Source organism: Humulus lupulus, chromosome 1 (genome assembly GCF_963169125.1).
Source record: "Humulus lupulus chromosome 1, drHumLupu1.1, whole genome shotgun sequence".
Classification (NCBI taxonomy): Eukaryota; Viridiplantae; Streptophyta; class Magnoliopsida; order Rosales; family Cannabaceae; genus Humulus; species Humulus lupulus.
The window spans coordinates 184,042,163-184,061,928 of NC_084793.1; the positions used below are offsets into that span (position 1 = coordinate 184,042,163).

Here is a 19,766-nt window from a genome sequence, read left to right on the forward strand (position 1 = left end):
ATCAAAGATGTAATCACATATATGGTTACCAAACCCTAAGTCGAGCTTGTCTTTAGCAGCGAGTGTACATGCCCAGCAAGTCTTCAGGAACCCTTAAACCTAAACCGCTCTGATACCAAGTTGTAATGCCCTGGATAGCCAAGACCATTACACTGTGTATTTTAAATAGTGCAGGACTTGCTAATCAAGTTGTTTGGACATAAACGTGTTACTAAGGTAATTAACATATTAGGGTTATATTTTGATCATAAAGTAGTTGTGTTTCATTAAAAAGTAAGAGTTTGTACATAGGATCCCAAAAGGGTGTTTACAAGGCAATTACAACCCTCAAAATAATTACAACTGAAACCAGCCTAAGTGGCAAAATACAATTTTGCTCTAGTCCCTGTCAATCCTCGGCCGTGGCGGTCGAGCAGCTGCTAATGTACACACCGCCTCTAAAGCTCTCCAACTCACGGCTGGTCTAGCTTTCCATTTCCCTTACCTGCACCACATAGCACCGTGAGCCAAGGCTCAACAAGAAAACTTAATTCACAAATACAAACGAACAACAATGTATATAAACTGTACACTTAAATTATTCCATTTAATAACAACAAGTCACAATCAATAAGCTAGGCAATAATAATAATAATCTGCTCAGATCAACATATAATTCAATCACAGCATTCAGCATAGTGAGTTAAGTGCAAAAAGGCACCTTTGTTTATTTAGGAACGTTCAGGCCCGGTGCCCTTAGGTCGAGCCCTCTTGTTATTTAGCTGACCCTGACAAGCTTAGGCACGAGCTGCGTTTAGCATGCTTAACATCAGCCCCGGCTCCCTTAGGCCAGACTTTCAAGTCAAGTATAACATATAATTAGATTGTAGAACACGCAATCAATAACACCACAACACGCAATTCCTATCCAAATATATTCAATTACAAATATATTCACAGTCATAAACATATTCATTTACCGGGGGTCTCAGCCCCAATCACAACCCAGGTGAAGTTTTCTTACCTCGAGTCCCGAGCTGAAGGTGTAGAGCGGTCCCGAGCACGATCCTCAATCCCGAGCCATAACGGTAACCCTAGTCACAAAGCAATAATGGATAACCATTAAAACCTAAACCGATTAAAAGCCTCAAAATAATATACTAGCCTCAGGGACCTCGAATTCTAATAAACCGGGTAGTAGGATCCTTCCTGAGCCCTTAAATTTGGGTTCCCAAGCTTAAAACCCTTTCTAGCCTTAATCCCTATTTGAGTCGCGGTCCAGCCCCTTAGGGCTGCAGTGCACTACAAGTCAGAGAGCCTTGGGGGTCTCTTTAGAGGGACACGGGCCGCAGCGTGCCCTATTTGAGTCGCAGCGCCTGGACTATTTCAGAGGCTCCCAAGCCTCCTAGTTCATACGGGTTGCGGCGCTTGAAGAACAGGGTCGCAGCTCGAGGCCAAAACCCAGCTATCTCGTGCATTTTTACAAGCCAACCTCACTAAAATCTACCCAACTCAAAGCTTAAATTCTGAATTCAGTCAAGAGTTCATATCAAGGCAATATCAGCAGTGTAACCACCCTAAAACTTATCCCATAAACTCATCAATACTCAAAATCAGACCCTAAGCTTATAACTCAAGAAAACCTCTAACTACATCAGAAATACTATAAAAATCAGATCACAATCCTTACCTCAACTGCAATTTTGACCCTGAGCTAAATCCAAACACCTCAAGCTCCAAGCTTCCTCAATTTTGAACCAATTCCCCAAGGATTTCACCAAAGTTTCCAAGTGCACCACAAGAGAGAGAGAGAGAGAGAGAGAATCGTATGAAGGGAGAGAGAGAGAGAGCTGAGAAATGTTTCTTCTATTCTGGTTCTTTCCACAGAGTCCCAATGACTATGCTATCTCAAAGTTAAGTCCATCCTAAGCCTAAGGAATGACTAAAAAGCCCCTAGTGTTATCTCAACCCATTTAACACTACCAAGGGCAAAACCGTCATTTTCCACATTCGGCTAATTCCTCGAGTATTCTTATAATTCCACAATTAACCTTGACATACTTAAATAACCGCTAACTAGCTACCCTTTACCCCGTAAATCCTGAACACATACTATGTCCCCAAAATACCCCTAGGTTCACCCTGTGCCGGGTATACAACCCCGTTGTGACTATTCCACTAATCTGCTCACTAGGATCGCCTCGAGCCGAATACTGCAAATATATCCACATGATAATGTGGTCTCAATCATTTAACACATATAATCACATTTATACCCTCAACGGGTCAAAATTACAAATATGCCATTATTAACAAGAACGAGCCTACATGCATATTTAATACACATAACACATGCATATATATTTATTTTACCATATAAATCATGTATGTCACGTAGTCACACATTTAATAAATCAATTTCACATACATATATATCCAATTATGCCCTCCTAGCACATTAATCAAGGCACTAATGTAACACCTTGGATAGCCAAGACCGTTACACTGTGTGTTTATAAAGGTGCAAGACTTGCTAATCAAGTCATTTAAATCGAAACGTGTTACTCAAACTATAGTTGAACTAGGGTTAAAAGATTTTGGTCTTAAAAGCTGCATTTCTTATAAATAATCATTCTCTTTTTACATGGGATCCCAAAAGTAATAAGTTCAAGACTGTCTACAAAAGACTCAAGATTTAAATACAGCGATTAGCCATACTAAGGCAAAACAGATAGTTAAGCATATCCCGTCATGTTCCACTCCTTGGCCGTGGCGGCCGAACAGCTGACTATGTACATTCAGCCTCGCATCCCTCCATCTCAGGATTGGTCCAACTTGCCTTTTCCTTTACCTGCACCACGAAGCACCCGTGAGCCAAGGCCCAGCAAGAAAACACAATAACAGAGCACAATCATTCCATAGACAATCAGATAACTCATATCGCTTAAGCATGTACTCAACAGTATAAGCATTCATGATAATCAAGTATTCATCATACCAAGTATATCATTTCATATCAATAATCAATCCACATATGATAACTAGGGTTAATGCCCTTAGGTCGCACCCTCTATTTATCCCACTGACTCTGGCCCGCTTAAACCGAGCTCAATGAATATTAAGCTGTCCTCGGCTACTAGTGGCCGAGTCGCACCCTGTGTGCAAGTATAATTTATGGCACCCTTAGGTCGTTTATCACATGTCCCATGGCGTAATACCATCTATGACATTATACAGATATCGGGAGCACTTAGTCCCATCACAAACACATAACCGAGTGCAGTTTTCTTACCTTTAGATTCGCTAGCTTTGTTCAATTGATCCTTGATAACTCTACAAAATAGAGTTATTTTACCACTTTTTATGTGCTAATTGTTGCTTAATTCTTGAGTTTTTAATTGATTTATTAAGTTTTTAAGTAATTTTGAATTTATTAGTCTTATTTTGATTTTATATAATTTTGTGTGTTTTTATAGTTATTTTGTTGTAAAATATATTGTAGTTTAATTATTTGAATTATTGTAGTTTAATTTATGGTAAAAAAAAATGTTATATTTTGAGCTTAAATGATTAAGTAAATTAAGTTTTAATTAATATTTTCATGGAACTTTTGTTGTATATTTTATTTTTGAAAATATTTAGTTTTAATTTAATTTATTTTTGTTTTATAGGGAATTTGTTGTAATTTATTTGCTCTTGAAAAGCAATAAAAATGAGGATAAAGAGTAGCATTTTTTAGGAACAAGAAATGAAAAATTGGCATTGTTGAAAACCATCCAAGCCTTGATAAAGGCCCACCTCCAAGGCCCAAATGAAGACATCAATCTTCTCCCTCATGCACCTGCCACCTTCAGCAAACCAAGAAGCTCACCAAGACCACCAACTCCTTCAGCAATCAATCACGTATGATGCTCTCTCCCAGCCACATGCAACCTGCCATCCTTCACCATTTATTCCTCATCAATTCAACCTCTCCACCTCCACGTGCCAGCCTCCAAACATCACCACTTCCTTCCTTCAGCAATATCACATTTGCCAAGCCCATGGAGCCACTCCTGCACCTGCCAGCCGTACGGCCCAGCACCTCCCAGCACACTCAGCCGCCTGACTTCAACCATGCATGCCACCAACATTTTGAGCCCATAAAAATGGCACTTTTGTACCCATGTCCCATTTGCCAAAAATACCACATTTTTACCCCACTTTCTACACATTTTACCCAAAAATATCATTATTACACCCTATAATTTACCCCTATTTGCCATACTATAATTAATTATATTAATTTAATCAATTTAATTAATTTAAATTGATTATTTTAATACCTCATTTTTTGCTATAAATATGGTATTTCAAGACCATTTAGGGTGTCATATTTTTAGAGGGAGGTTACCATACCAAAAATTCTACACACTTTCAAACCTCTCTATTCTCTTCATCTTCTTCTTCTTTTTATTTTTTTCTATGTATTTTTAGAGGAAATTTTGGGGGTTTCTCCAAATTTTCCTATTTATGTTTGTAATTTTTAGTGTGTATTTGCTATTCTAGTTATGAGTTTCTAATCTTTTTAAGATTATTAAGGTGATGATGAAACAATTTGTAACTAGATAGTATTTATTTTGTATGTTGACTTCTCATTTTGTGCAACAAAGTTTATGGAATTTTCTTCTTTAAATATCTTCTTTCATCTTAAATATCATGTATTTTGGATTGTTAGCACATATTTACACTTTGTTCTTCATTAGTGCATAAACATAATATTCTTTGTGTAAGATGTGTCATTAAATTGTACACATCCATGCTTAGAACAAAAATATTATGTTTTGCCTCATAAATAATGTTCATTGATTTATTTGTTATTTCATTAGATTGATTTACACTAAATGCTTTGAAATTATAATTTTGAAAAGTGAAGAAAAATCCTATCTTTTTAGAAGTAATTTGTGCTTAAAGTTATAAATCTATTTAGAAAATGATAGTTTAAATTATTTTAACTATCACTAAAACTTGGGAATCAATATACTAATAAATATTATTAAACTTACATTTTGTGGATTCTATTATCTTAATAATCTTTCTTTTACCATCTTCATTTCTATTATTAATTTATGTTATATATATTGTCTTTAATATCGTTATTATTGTCTTTTATTTTATTTTTATTGTTACAAATTTGTATTAATCTTTGGAGCTAGGTTAGAATTTATAAATTTTGATTTAAAATAGTTTCCTTTTCGATTTTAGACAACTCCTTTGGGTTCGACCTCGTGCTTACACGAAAACTATTCTATAAATACGATTCGTGCGCTTGCGAGTATAAATATTTAAAACATACCCGTTTTGGGTCCATCAATCCTCAAGCACGATCCCTCTTGAGCCCTAGCGTACACCTAGTCACAACCATAGATTAGAATCATCACCAAACCTCAAGCCCAAAACCTAGCCTTGGGACCAATCCTGAGCCCTCGGGAAGCTCTTATTCCACCAAACAGGGTGGTGGAATCAAACCCCGAACCCCCGGGCAAAAACCCTTGAAAATAACCCAAAAACTCCTTTCTGGAAACAGGATAGCGCTACATCGCTCTAAAGAGAGCGCCACAGTGCTACAAACAAAGCCTAAGGCGCCCTAGACCACTCAGCCTAGCGCTACAGCGCCCAATGGCTAGCGCTATAGCGCTAGTCACAACACAGCAATTCCTGCCTTTTCCTCCTTCAATTTTCTCCGAGCCAAACCTTACCAAAACTCTTCCAAAATTTAACCAAACATAAAAACAAGCCTACCAACATCCTCCACTCATCCCAAACATCCCAACCACACATAACTCAATCACATGCATCCCTAACACAAAGAATTCACCATAGTTGGACCTAAAACTCAGAAACTCAGCAAAACCACAGAAATCACAAAGCTTAAAACTAAAGTTCCTTACCTCTGATGGATGAGCTTAACCTAGGTTTACCTCCTCCTCACTATCTTGGCCTTCACCTCCTCAGAGCTCAGCTCCAATTTCCCTAGAATTCCCCAACAAAACTCAGCTCAAAATCCACAACCATACCAAGAACTAGAAACTGAAAACTACCTTGAACCTTACCTCAAATGATGAGTATCCCCTGCCAATTCCTCAAACCTGACCAAGGACCTTAGCCTCAAGCTCCTGCCTAGACTCCCTCTGAATTTTGTTCCAAGAAACCTCAAGGAAATGGAGAAGAGTTCTCCAACTGAATGAGAGAGAAGAAGACTTCAAATTTCCCCTTTTTTTTTTTCCCTTCTCCTCTTTCTTTTCTTTCCTTCAGAATTCCAGCCCTTTCTACACAATCCACTAAGTATAAAGCCTAATAACATGTATCCCTTATAATCCAAATGACCACAATACCCTCCCATAATTCCTAAGCCTTTTAATCCACCTAGGGGCATTTTGGTCATTTCTCCCAATTCCCGCTAATTCCTCGAGTATCTCTATTATTTACCACTTACTTCTCGACACCTAACTAATCACCAATTATATTCCTCAATGTCAAAATAGACTCCAATATATTCTCTAAATTCCCATAAATACCCCCAGGCTCGCCCCGAGCCGGGTATAAATCACCGCCGTGACTTTTTCGCTAAACCGCTCACTGGGAATGTCTCGAGTCACAGATTACAAATATATCCACATAATAATGTGGTCTCGATAGTTTATAACATATATATACAGTTATGCTCTCAACGGGCCAAAATTATGATTATGCCCTTCTAACCTAATCAGAGCCTACATGCATACTAATACACATAGTCATATATCACAAATATTCAAATAGTCATATAACATGCTTTTAAATCATTAACTCACATATAATCCAATTATGCCCTCCCGGCACACTAATCAAGGCCCTTAAGCCTTATTAGTAAATTTGGGTCATTACAACTAAGCCTTATTAGCTTTTTTTTGGGACGTTACATTGAACACCTTAGGGGATTACACGCTACTCTCTCTCTCTCTCTCTATCTCTCTCTCTCTCTCTCTCTCTCTCTCTCTCTCTCTCTCTCTCTCTCTCTCTCTCTCTCTCTCTCTCTCTCTCTCCATCTATCTATCTATCTATCTCCTTTAGGAATTGTCTTGAAACATTATAAACAAGCCAAGGCTTGGAAGTTTGGAAGTTAAGACCAATCTCTAGCACTTTAAGGATTCTAAGAAGATTTTTGGGCTCAAGGAGAAGGGATAGTTGCAGCTAGAATCATTTGTGGGCAAGGGAAATTTGAATTCCATCTCAGAGGTAAACCTTTCTCTAGTGCTCTTGGTAGTTTCTTCGTGTTCTTGAGAATGGATGGCTTTTTTTTAGTTTCAATTTGTAGTTGGTGCCATTAGGGTGGTTTAAAGGTTGGATTGATGATGGAAGTGGGTTCATAAACTGATTTAGAAGCTTGTATTAGGTCTGGGTTTTGGGTTTGGGCTCATAAATTGGAGAAAATTTTAAGTTTCAAGAACTGAAAGTGTGATTTTTGGCATTTTCTTGTTTTCTGAGTGCTTTGAGGTTATTTATGAGTTCTTGGGCACTTGGGTAACCTATTTGGGGTCCAGGTTTCTCTATAATTGAGCCAGGAAACTTGGATTGACGACTCTTGTGGGTCTTGGGTCAATTTTTGGCGATTGGGGTTGGAGAAATCATAGAAAACGTAACCCAGAATTCTGGGTTCATGTCGTAGCATCCCTACACCAGTTTTGGGTGCCCTTGCGCTATAAAGGGGAGGTTTTGGGGAGTCTCTGCCTATTTGGGTGCCCCTGCCCTTTTTTTGGGCATCCCTACGCTATACATGGGGAGTTTGGGGTGTCTTTGCCCAGTTGGGCGCCCTTGCCCTATGAGTGTAATGCCCCGAATTCTCTGTTGTGTTTAACGATGTGAATAGTAGGCCGGGAGGGCCATACTTGCTTAATTATGTTATTAATTGATAAAATGCATGTATATGTTGATTATATTATAATATAATGTGAAATGCATGCATGTGAGTCCATATTTCTAATTACAGGGGTGTGATGGTAATTTGGCCCGCTGAGGGTAAATTGTTTATTTGGATGCATGTTGGTGATATATTTTGAGACCACATTATGATGTGGGTTTGTTCGAGCTATTCGGCATGAGACGATCATGGTATGTTAATTATCGGTTTGGTCTCGGGGTGTTTTAATGATTAGAATGTTACCGGGCGTTAAAGGGTAACGAGATGTGAATTATTGGTGTTTGAGAATATTGAGATTAGCTGGAATTGGGAAGCGTTAATTATGATTAACGGGATAAGTGGGAAGTACCAATTTTACCCTTGAAATGGTTTTAGAAGTCTTAAAAGACCTAGGGGTACTTTAGTCATTTGAGTTTGGATTTATATGGCTTTGGATGGCTGTAGAAAGAGCATAACAAAAACAAAGTAAGAAATCCTCCTTCCTGTACATCCATTTCTCTCTTTTCTTCTTTGAAGTTTTTGAGCTCAAAGTGTGGAATCAAGGGGCTGTGATTGTAGACTTGGTTCAGCCATTGAAGAGGGTTTGATTTCGAATTTGAGGTGAGTTTCAGCCATAACTTTCTGGTTTATCTCTGTTTTAGTTTTGAGTTTTCAGCTTGTGATCATTTGGTGGATAGTTGGAATTAAAGGGAGTTAGGTTGAAGTTTAGCTTGGGTTTTGATGAGGGAGAGTTATGGGTGATGTTTAGAGGTTAAATTGGGTGTTAGGTTGGTGTTTTGGGTTGGTTTGAAGGGCTGGTTCCAAGGGAAAACGCAGGAGGAGGTTTGCTGGTGCGTGCTGAATTCTGGGCTATTTTGCATATTGAGCCGCGGCCTGGCATAGGTGAGCCGCGGCCCATGGTGCCTGTCAGGATGTGGCCGCCTCTGTTTGGGGGCGCGGCGCGGCGCAGCTGGGGAGGTTCGTGGCCCAACAGGGCAATTTTGGTCAGATTAGTGTTTTTAGCATGGGGATTCAAGCCTAAGGCCTCGGGGTTGAACCTACTACCCGGTTGAGTAGTGTTTGAGGTCCCGGAGGTTAGGTTTTGATTTGGGAACCTTTTATTATTCATTTTATTGATGGAATCCCATAATTGGTTATGACCAGGTAACCGCTAAAGGACCAAAAGGTTGATCGTTCTCAGGGGTCGTTCTTTTATTCATTCTAACTCGAACCAGAGGTAAGAAAACTGCACCCCAAGTGTGACATGCATGGATATTCATGAGGCATGCTGGTTGTGTAAATATGGACATGGATTGAATATAGAATGTTTAGCATATGTTGCTCACTTGTGCATGGTACTGACTCATTGGTCAGATTTGGCAAAGGTGCTAGTATCAACTGCGAAGCTGTGACTTATTAGTCAGGTTCGGCAGTGGTACTGGGCACTGGTCACATTGAGCTGACTCATTAGTCAGGACGGCCTTAGCGTGTATCACGCAAGCCAACAGAGATTAGATCTAATCGACTATCAGCATTGAATGAATCAAAGAGCATTAATGCCAGACCGACCTCGAGGGTCGATGAATGAAATAAGCGCTTGGAGGCTAGTGGCTTACCTAGCAGCCACTCTCCCACATGAAACAGTGACATGCTTGTCAGTCACTCAGTATGGTTTATCAGAACCTGTTGAAGGCTAGTGGCTTACGTAGCAGCCACTCTTCCATGTGAGTTAGTGACTTGCTTGTCAGTCACTCAGTATGGTTTATCAGGACCTCGTGTGATGTTCACTCATTTGTTTGAAAGCTTTATGCTCAGTGTGATTATAATGATAATCATTTGATAATGCTTATGTATAGTGTTATGTTTTCTTGCTGGGCTATGGCTCATGGGTGCTATGTGGTGCAGGTAAAGGAAAAGAAAAGCTCACCTAGCCTTGAGTGGAGAGCTTAGGTGGTGATGTGTACATATGCGGCCGCTTGACCACCACGGCCAAGGAGTTCTCAGAGGAACTAGGGGGTTTACCCTATTTTTGCCGCTTAGGTCGGCGGGGTTGTAAATTTAAAACAGTAATGACCATTTTGTACTGAGAACAACTTGTAAATGCTTTGATTAGCTCTGCAGAGCAGTTTGTTATGAAAATATCCATTTCCCTTTTTATTGGTTTTATACCTTAACCTGTTAATTACACTTAGAGCACGTTTTTTACCAAAGGACTCGGGTAGCGAGTCAAATTTCCGGTCCACCGTTCACCGTAACTGTTCTGGGGTAACCAGGGCGTTACAATGAGAGTGGCACCCCTGCCTTATGCCCATTTCAACATATGTTGTTTTGAGGGATTGGGAAGGACTTGGGGGCTCAGGGGGCGATTCCACTACCCTGCTTGGTGGAATTAGAGGTCCCGAGAGCATGGGATTGGTCCTAAATTAAGTAATTGGATTTAGTTCTTAATGGGAGTACCATTTATGGTTGTGACTAGGTATACCACAAGGCTCGGGGAAGGATCATGCTCGGGGTCGTACCATTATTCGCACAAGACCTGAGGTAAGAAAACTACACATGGGTTGTGATTAGGGCTTGAGCCCAGTTATTGAACATGATTATAACCATGCCTTTGAATATCAATTTAAATGTGAATGATTGTGTTATGTCTGAATTGCATACTTGATTGAATCTGATTGAAAAGCTCGGCTTATAAGTTGTGGTCGTATAAGCATGTGGAATGCAGGTCGTTATGGCTGGGCCACTTTGGTAGAGCGATATGCACTTTTCTAGCTCTGAAACCACTTGAATAAATGAAGTGCGGTATGCAGTCGTGTGACTTTATGGTCGCATAATTGAGTTAAATGCCTGCTAAAGTATAGTTATTACTGTTAAGCATGATATATAGTGTAGGTAAGGGTAAAAAGAAGTTAGACCAGCCACGAGTTGGAGAGCTTCAGGAGTGGCGTGTACATATGCAGTCTGCTTGACTGCCACGGCTGGGATTGCTATAAAGGAACTAGGGTTATACCCTGACTTTTTCGCTTAGGCCAGCCTCTTTTGTATTCATTTTATGTTTGTAATTAACTTTCAAACTCTTTTTGGGATCTCATGTACATACTTAAACTTTTTTAATGAAAATAATTACTGTTTGACCAAAAAATTTAATACCTAATCCTTGAGTTAGTCTTAATTACACTTGTTAAGTTCAAATGACTTGTTTAGCGAGTTAAACACTATTTAAAACACACAATGTAACAATCCTAGATTAGTAGAACGTTACATTTAAACTTCTCAAATGTGTATATATACACATCTCAAATGTGTAGATCTAAAAAAAGTACCCAAAAAAAACACCCCAAACGGACACCTGAGTGAAAAATTACGCCTCTTGCGAGAATCACATTGAGCACCACTGAGCAACCACCGTGCAATATCGGGCAACCATCGAGCAAAGTCAATTTTGTTCATTAAAATATTGAGTTTTAAGGCCCTATTGATCTAGCATCGCGTACCATCGAGCAAAGTTGATTTTATACAAATTTCAAAATTTATCTATAAAACTCGCAAAAAAAAACTCAAAAATTATGCCTAGATATGTTCAAAATGCAGACTTAGTGTCTTAAGTGATACTTGTCACGAGTTTAAGTTCTAAATTGTTAACATCTATCATGGGTATTTATTGTGTAGCTTCCATGGAGAAGTTAAGAGAAAGAGAGAGAAAGGAAAAAACTAAGAAATAGAGAGAAATGAAAAACTAAGAAAGAGAAAGAGGAAGAACGAAGAAAGAGAAGGATGTGAGTTTGTGGTGATGGTGGTGATGGTGGTGCTGTGACTGCCATTTTAAGAGAAAATTGAGAATGTGTGTAAGAGAGAGAATATAAAGAATTGAGGGAGAAAAATTATGAAATGGGTATTTTGAGAATAGAGAAAAAAATCCCCCAAGATAGAAACTCAAATTTAATATGGGTATATACTTTAGCAATCTAGAATTTACAATCTAGCAAGTTTTGTAACTCAAAGGGAGGAGCCCATTTTTGTGGTTTCCACTCATTTCCCTTAGTTTAATATACATTTTATTCCAGCAAATATATATATAATTTAAGCTAGGGTTCTTCAAGCATTTTCGCAAACTGCCCAAACCGAATAACCCACTCAAACCAAATCGAATAAACTAGTAAAAAATGCAACTCAGATAACCTAACAAAAATTCAAACCACCCACTCTAATAATATTTTCCAACCCACCCAAATAAACCAATTAAGAGTTTTTTTATACATATATATATGATATATAATATTACATCAATTATCTTTTTTAAAAAATAAAAAGAATGAAACCTTATACTTTTAACAATGAATTTAAAATATAATATTTTTAAGTTTGAAAGATGTATACTATATTTTTATTTATTGAATTTAATTATTTGAAAACTTAAAAAAAGCCAAAAAAAATATTGAAGATCCGTTTAAAATGGTTAACCCAACCAAAACACCAAAATTATTGGGCGGGTTAAAGTTATTTTTCTTATTTGGGGGTTACAGTTGAATGTTTGCAACCCAATATTTACATTGGATTACTTAAAATATGTTTTAACCTGGCCAAACCAACCAATATACAACCCTATTTTATGCTTTCAAATTGCCCTTAATAATTTAAAATATTTAACCTATATTATATATAAAAGAGTTTATACTTTTTTTTTACCATGTATTTTTTCTAATTAACTATTTGGATCTTATGTTTTAAAAAATTTATTTTTGGATCTTATATTTTGTAAAATAATTCAAATAGATCCCTAAACTCAATTTTGATGAAGAAAAAAATTGAATATGGCAACACAACTTTTAAGTAAAATGATGTTATTTTTATTCTTAATTATTAGTTTGGTGAATTATTTGTAATTTCAGTTGAGAAAATTTTGACTAACATTGGATTTAAAGTTTTATTTGAACCATTTCACAAAACATAGGGTCTAAAAAATAATTTTTCAGTATACAAAGTCTAAAAAAAAAAAAAAAAACCTGTTACAAAAAGGTTTAATCCCTATATAAATAAATAAATTCCCTAAACCAAGCCTCGCCTAAAGTTTGGGCAAGGCTAACAAATTTGACTCTAGTCTACACAAAATAGGCGCTTAAATGCTGTACCTGTGACTGTGTGTGGTCACCCAACTTTTATTCATTTTATGATAACAGTTTTCTCAATTCCCCAAAAGTCAGTAGAGAAAAACACAAGATGGCGTTACTTGCCATGGAACTTACTTTCTCCACTGCTTCTTTTTCTTTTTCTTCTTCCTGCAATGGCTCTCCTCTGCTATTTCCCTCTATTCAACCACTCTCTCACTCCAACGTTCGATTCCCAGGCAAGTACTTCATGCTTTTTCTCTCCCCTCGCAAAATCAGTTCACATGATCACTGTTTTTATCATAACAAGAGTTGGGTTGTTCTCATTATGCCCCCAACTTAACTTATTCGCTCTCTAACATTTATATAGAATTGTATTTACCATCACTATTTTCTAATTTTATCCTCGGGTGTTTTAGTCCATGAGGTGGGATTCAGGGAGAAATGTAGAATTTCCAAGATAAGGTTCGCTCGTTGCTCTGCAAATGTTGGCGAAGTAAGATTCAATCATATGAATTCTATGATTTAGCAAAATTTATTCTTTTCGAAACAATGATTTGGGTTCTATTCTTTATATTATATTGTATATAACAACACAGAAGCCTAGTGTTGTGGAGAAGAAAAGCGTTTCGGTGGTTCTTCTGGCAGGAGGAAAGGGTAAACGTATGGGGGTAAGTCGTGCTTGTTTTCCTCTATGACCCATTTGACTTGAGACCAAATTTGTGTTCTCAAATGGCACCATAAAATGTAAAACAATGTAGTAATGATGCTTTTCTGACCATAATAAAATAAATAAATAAACAGGGTTTTTAGCATTGATTGAATTTATTTGTTACCTTCCTACCTTGGTGGTGTTGTGTATTTATTCTGTTCATAACAAGTCGACTCAATGCTTGCAAAGATCCACTTAAAATATTACCATTTGCTCTCATCGTTAGTGTCATATACTCATCAAGTGTGGGCGCACACAAACACGTGTTTGTGATTATTTGCAATTCTTAGTAATGGACTTTTGTTTTTAAGAAAAATGCTTATCTTTTATCTACCAAAAGGAAGAACAATATTGCATTAATAGAAGAGATTAAGAAACATTTTATCTCCAAAGTAAAAGGAATGTACATATGTCTTAAGTCTCCATTGCTATTGTACAAAAAGCAATTTCCTTTGAGCTAGGATGTCTTGTAATATATTTTATACATACTTATATTTTCTGGTTAATTGAGCTTTTTATTTTTTCCCATATGTCTCTTAAGTCCCCATCACATGCAGTCTGTTGATTTCTCACCTACCATCCTATGGTTTTGTTATCTTGTACAATAGGCCAACATGCCAAAGCAGTATCTTCCACTCTTAGGCCAACCAATTGCACTGTATAGGTAAATATACGGAAACTCAATTTTACATTCAACTTGAGCTAGTAGATGATACTTCAGCTTTCTTTTTATGACTTTCAAAATGAAGTCATCTTCCTGCGGTGATCATGTCTTTAGTTTAAAATTTCAGATTTGAAATAGTCAATAGAAAAAATTCAGCCAAACCATACAGCGAGCAATAACCGGGATTGTCTGGTACTGTGGAAAAAGAGCTGCAATCATTAACAACTATGTTACAAAATGTACAATTTGTTCTTTGAGTTTGGAACAGCACACTATTGTTGTGAAAGCTATGAGTTTTTATGACTTGGAAGTAAAAATACCCTTCCTAATTCTTTTTGGTATTTATCTAGATTCCATGGTCTTAGATGAGACCTTTTTAGTGTGTATAACATTTAGACAATTGCTGAGTTGTTGGCACGTTCTTTCCCTTTTTATTTTATTCATTTGGTTATTGTGCTCTTGAAGATAATTCTGTGCTTTTTCCTTGCAGCTTCTACACCTTTTCTAAAATGATTGAAGTGATGGAAATTGTTGTAGTTTGTGATCCCTCTTACGAGGATATCTTTGAAGGTACTCTCTCTCTCTCTCTCTGTAATTGGCTTCATATTCATGACATGCATTTGCCTTAAAAGTAAAAGGTAATTTCTTTTTACTCTTTAAAATTGGAGCTAAAGCCACTCAGCATCTTATAATGTTTCAGATACCAAAGACAAGATCAATGTTGAACTTAAATTCGCGCTTCCTGGAAAGGAAAGACAGGATTCTGTTTACAGTGGACTTCAGGTGCATAATTTGTTGCTTTTCATAATAGCCTATTTTAAATCTGGTATTCTCTTATAAGTATATTTTCAGTAGTCCATTTGTCAGATTAGTGTTTCTCGAAACTATTTGTCCTGTTTTCTTTCTATTTGGATGTCACTTTTGCAAAAGATACACCAATAACTACTTTGGTGCAAAACATTGTGAAATGGCCAAACTCTCTTTCATGGTAAAGTTTAATGATTGCCATATAAGCTCAATGAGATCCATTTGACCTCAATGGTGTCTATAGGTTCTCAAGTAAATAGATATTATCATCTACACTATATATGTTTGTTTCTTTCATCAGGAGATTATATTCATTCTTAGTGGTTAATATATTTCTGAATTGCATCTTAAAGCAACGTGTACTAGTAGCTATATTATTTAATCTATGGAAGTTGTCTATGTTGGTTTTTATGCTTGGGGTATTCTACATTAATTGACTTTTTAATCGAGAGCTACTTATTCTTTACAGGCTGTTGATTTTAACTCCAAGCTTGTGTGCATCCATGATTCTGCTAGACCTTTGGTAACAACAGGAGAAGTTAAAAAGGTGTGAGAAAAATATCTTTCTACACTTTGTAACTCATTGGATTAGTTTAAGTTTATTCTGTTAATTTATGAGGTACGAAAACGTTATGAATCTTCAGTATCAAATTCTGCAGTATCACTTTTCTGTCTTGCTTGTTCAGTACAGGCTAATAGTAATTGCAGATTTCCTGATTGATTCATGGAATTTTTTTGACCATTACTCATAAAAATTGTGTTGTGTAGAGAAACTCTTATTTTATGTGATGACAACCCAAATCAAATTTGAGAAAAGGATGCATAAGAAACATGTCACGTATATGATGTAAAGTTGACTGCATACATTAAAGAATCAGTCACGCTATATCTGGAAAATTCTTGGTTGCATTTGTGGATATGCTAGCATGTTGGACACGTTTCAAAGTTCATTCAGAATAATTAATGTCCATTTAATACGCCAACTATAGGCATAAGAATTTTTAATTGTGGTTATGTATAATCCAACTTATCTCAAATCATTACTTCAAAGTTTGAATGCATTCCATTAATTATTCTGCTCTAAGAGTCTGATTAAATTTACTTGTTTGCTTTAGGTTCTTGAAGATGGTTGGTTGCATGGAGCAGCTGTACTTGGTGTTCCTGTCAAAGCTACAATCAAAGAGGTAGAGTTCATCCCATCCCATTCTATCCTTTCCATTCATGTCCATATAATTCAGTCCAATCCTACACACCAAACAGACTCTTATATGATTAGTTGTTTTACCTTTATGGTTTATCCCGATTACAATCTTGATATTAATATATTTGACTGTTAAAATCCTGAAACAAGAGACAACTCTGACTAAATTTTGTGAAAACAAGTAGATGAAGTTTCAACAAACAGTGGGGCTACCATTTGAAATGTATAAATATCTTTGACAAAAATTCCTTTTGCTTTATGATTATGTTCTCTTAAATGCACATGTGAGATTATCAATGTATAAATGTGTCTCATGCAAGAACAAGATTTGGCTCCTGCCTTAGAAATAATCTTTTTGTCTACTTATCTAGTTTTTTATTTTTTTTATTTTTTTATTTTAAAGGTTCTACTTATCTAGTTTTATGGACTTTAATTGCATGAGTTTCCATATCAAATGTAAATTCTCCTAATGCATTCATCTTGTTTATGTTGAAAGTTGTTTAATAATTAATGTGCAGGCAAATGGCGCATCTTTTGTAACTAAAACGTTGGACAGGAAAAAACTTTGGGAAATGCAGACACCCCAGGTTTTTAATATAAAGTTTATTTCTTTTTTTTCTCACTTGGTAATTTAAGGAGAACATTCCAAATAATAATATTTGGTCAATGTTCATCGATGCCTATCAATTATCTTGTACAGGTTATCAAACCCGAGTTGCTCAAGGAAGGCTTTGAGCTTGTAAATAGGTAATAAAAAATAAAATTGCATAATTGACTTCCACTTTCTCGATTTTTATTTCCAGTGTGAACAGTCCGGGCTGTAAAATAAATGCCACAAGTAAACTTGTGTAAGAATTGCTGGCATTTAGAAAATCAGGAAGTAACTGCTGTTGAATTTTGTTAGTAATGATATATAAATGTTGTAAAAATCATTGGTATGAGAGGGAGAAGCCCGTCCAGCAATTTCAAGATACTTAATGGGGAATTATTCGAAGTCTTCAAAATATAGCTCCTAGTTTCCATGAATATTTCTCTTCATTTGCTTATATATATTTATTGTCCTACTTATTTTATTTTCGTCAATAAAACAAGAAAGGGGGCAATTAATCTGTCCTCTAAATCTTAATAGCATGCATTAAACTTATCTACAGGGAAAATCTAGAAGTGACTGATGACGTGTCTATAGTGGAGCACCTTGGACATCCTGTATATATAACTGAAGGTGCTTACACCAACATCAAGGTACTAAAAATTCACTTTTGCTTTTCATATGGAAGCTATAATTGTGTACAAAGCAATAGAGTTAAAAGTGGTCAAGTCTTTTGCAGGTCACAACTCCAGATGATTTATTGCTTGCAGAGAGATTGAGTATGAACTCTGTGAAGGCTGTTGCATAATATTCATTTTTGTTGTATTTTCACACATTTTTTGTGATCTGAAAGTCAAAATTAATGAGGAAACATTTCTAGTATAGTTGTTTGTATCTATCGATAACCAATAAAAATAATAATGAATGAATAGAAACCATTTGGTTTGTAATTGTCGTTTCAAAGTCTCCAGCTGTTGAATCAAACCAAACCAAATTACTATATTACAAGGGGACGATGAAATTCTCTACCACTACTACCACTATAGCATAAATGAAAATTTGTTGAATGCAATTGTGTGCTTATGTTTTGCAAAAGGAGTCGCGCAACTTGAGAAATAATACAAATATGGGACAACAATTGTAGTGGGTCTATATAAATTTGAGTTCGTATACATTGTAAGAATATCCCTTTATGTATAGGGAATTTTACCACCTATTGAATTTATCTATAATATATATTATATTATAATTAGATGGAAAATTACAACAAAGTATTTTACTCAAATTTTTGTGTGATAAAATTTGTTATGAATACCATAAACAAAATAAAAGAAGACAAAAACTAAGTCAAACTGAATCATTTCATTGGTTTGCTGTGGTTGATGAAGTCAAATCAAACAGAATTGATGTTTTTAGTTGGGCTCATTCCCACAGACATGTTGCTATTGAAAAATTAATGATGCATGTTTTACTCGCCATAATCAAAGCAGAGATATGTGTCATTGTGTCCCACCCAACCTTACCTTACAGTTAAATTTTGACTAGTCGCGTTTAATTTTTTTTAAAGAGAATAGTATAAAGAAGATGGAAAAAAAAAATTCAAATTGAAAGCATTAGGAAAAAAATGATTATATTTTTTACCCTTTTTAATGAATTTTTGTTCTGATTTCATTTCATTTTTTTAATCTTATCTACATCTTAAAAATAATATGTATATATATACTTTTTTTCACTTACATTTTTTTAAGTTCTTGAATAATAATTGTAATAAAAAATTTATTTTATATATAAGACATGCCTTTTGTCCCCACCGGTAGGGCATTTTTGTTTTTAGTGCGTGAATAAATTATAACACCAAAATTTTTTTGTGATGGTGTACACTATAGTTATAGTAGGTATCCTACCAATTTTAAAAAAATTTCGAATAATTTACGGTGTCGAAAAAGGCTTCAAAATAATTTGTTTCACACACGTATAAATCAGGCTTAAAAACAACTTATTTTCGTGTTTTCGATATATGGATAGATTACAATTCAATTTTTTTATATGATGGTATACAATGTAGTTATTTAGAATTCCCACAAATTTTTTGAGAAATTCTAAATAATTTACAGTACTGAAAATAAGAAATAGGTTGTTTTGAAGCTTGTTGTATACGCGCTTGAAACAAGTTATTTTAAAACTTATTTTTTGTATCATAAATTATTCGAAATTTTAAAAAACTGGTGGAAGGTTTTAAATAACTATAATGTACATCGTCATATAAAAATATTGGATTATAATTTTTTTCACGGCCAAAAACATAGACGCCCTTACCGGTACGGGCAAAAAGTATGCCCCACTGTAGTCGTCCCATATCATATGTAATTATGTTTTTTATATACAGAAATTCATGCATAATCTTAAAAATGTGGTGTATGGCGTGCTTTGATAAAATGTTAATTTTAAACATTATCTATTCTATATAAAAAGTATGTAGATAACAGATATTATTGTTTTTAATAGTATGTTTTGTTAATTTTAACAGAATATTTTAAATATTTAACGGAATATATTTTTAAAACTAACTAAAAATAGATATTTATTAATTATATTAGTATAAATTAAAATATTATAAAATATCATTATCATATTAATATTTATTATAAAACTACATATATAATAATTATATTAATATAAATTTAAATTTAAGTGTTATAAAATATCATTATTATAATAATATATAATACATGATTAGATATTCAATAATTATATTAATATAAATTTAAATGTTATAAAATATGATTATGAT

The 19,766-nt window shown here is 35.4% G+C and overlaps 1 protein-coding gene across 1 annotated transcript; it reads left to right on the plus strand.

Annotated features, from left to right (window-relative positions):
* The first annotated feature begins 13,031 nt into the window (after positions 1–13,031).
* On the plus strand, positions 13,032–17,925 carry LOC133801233 (2-C-methyl-D-erythritol 4-phosphate cytidylyltransferase, chloroplastic). Its single transcript, XM_062239409.1, has 12 exons — positions 13,032–13,241; positions 13,422–13,498; positions 13,602–13,673; positions 14,323–14,378; positions 14,869–14,948; positions 15,079–15,161; positions 15,655–15,732; positions 16,301–16,369; positions 16,905–16,973; positions 17,087–17,133; positions 17,538–17,628; positions 17,715–17,925. Exons 1-12 carry the CDS (start codon positions 13,115–13,117, stop codon positions 17,781–17,783), a joined length of 918 nt encoding a protein of 305 aa, XP_062095393.1. The 5' UTR covers positions 13,032–13,114; the 3' UTR covers positions 17,784–17,925.
* Positions 17,926–19,766: the final 1,841 nt, after the last annotated feature.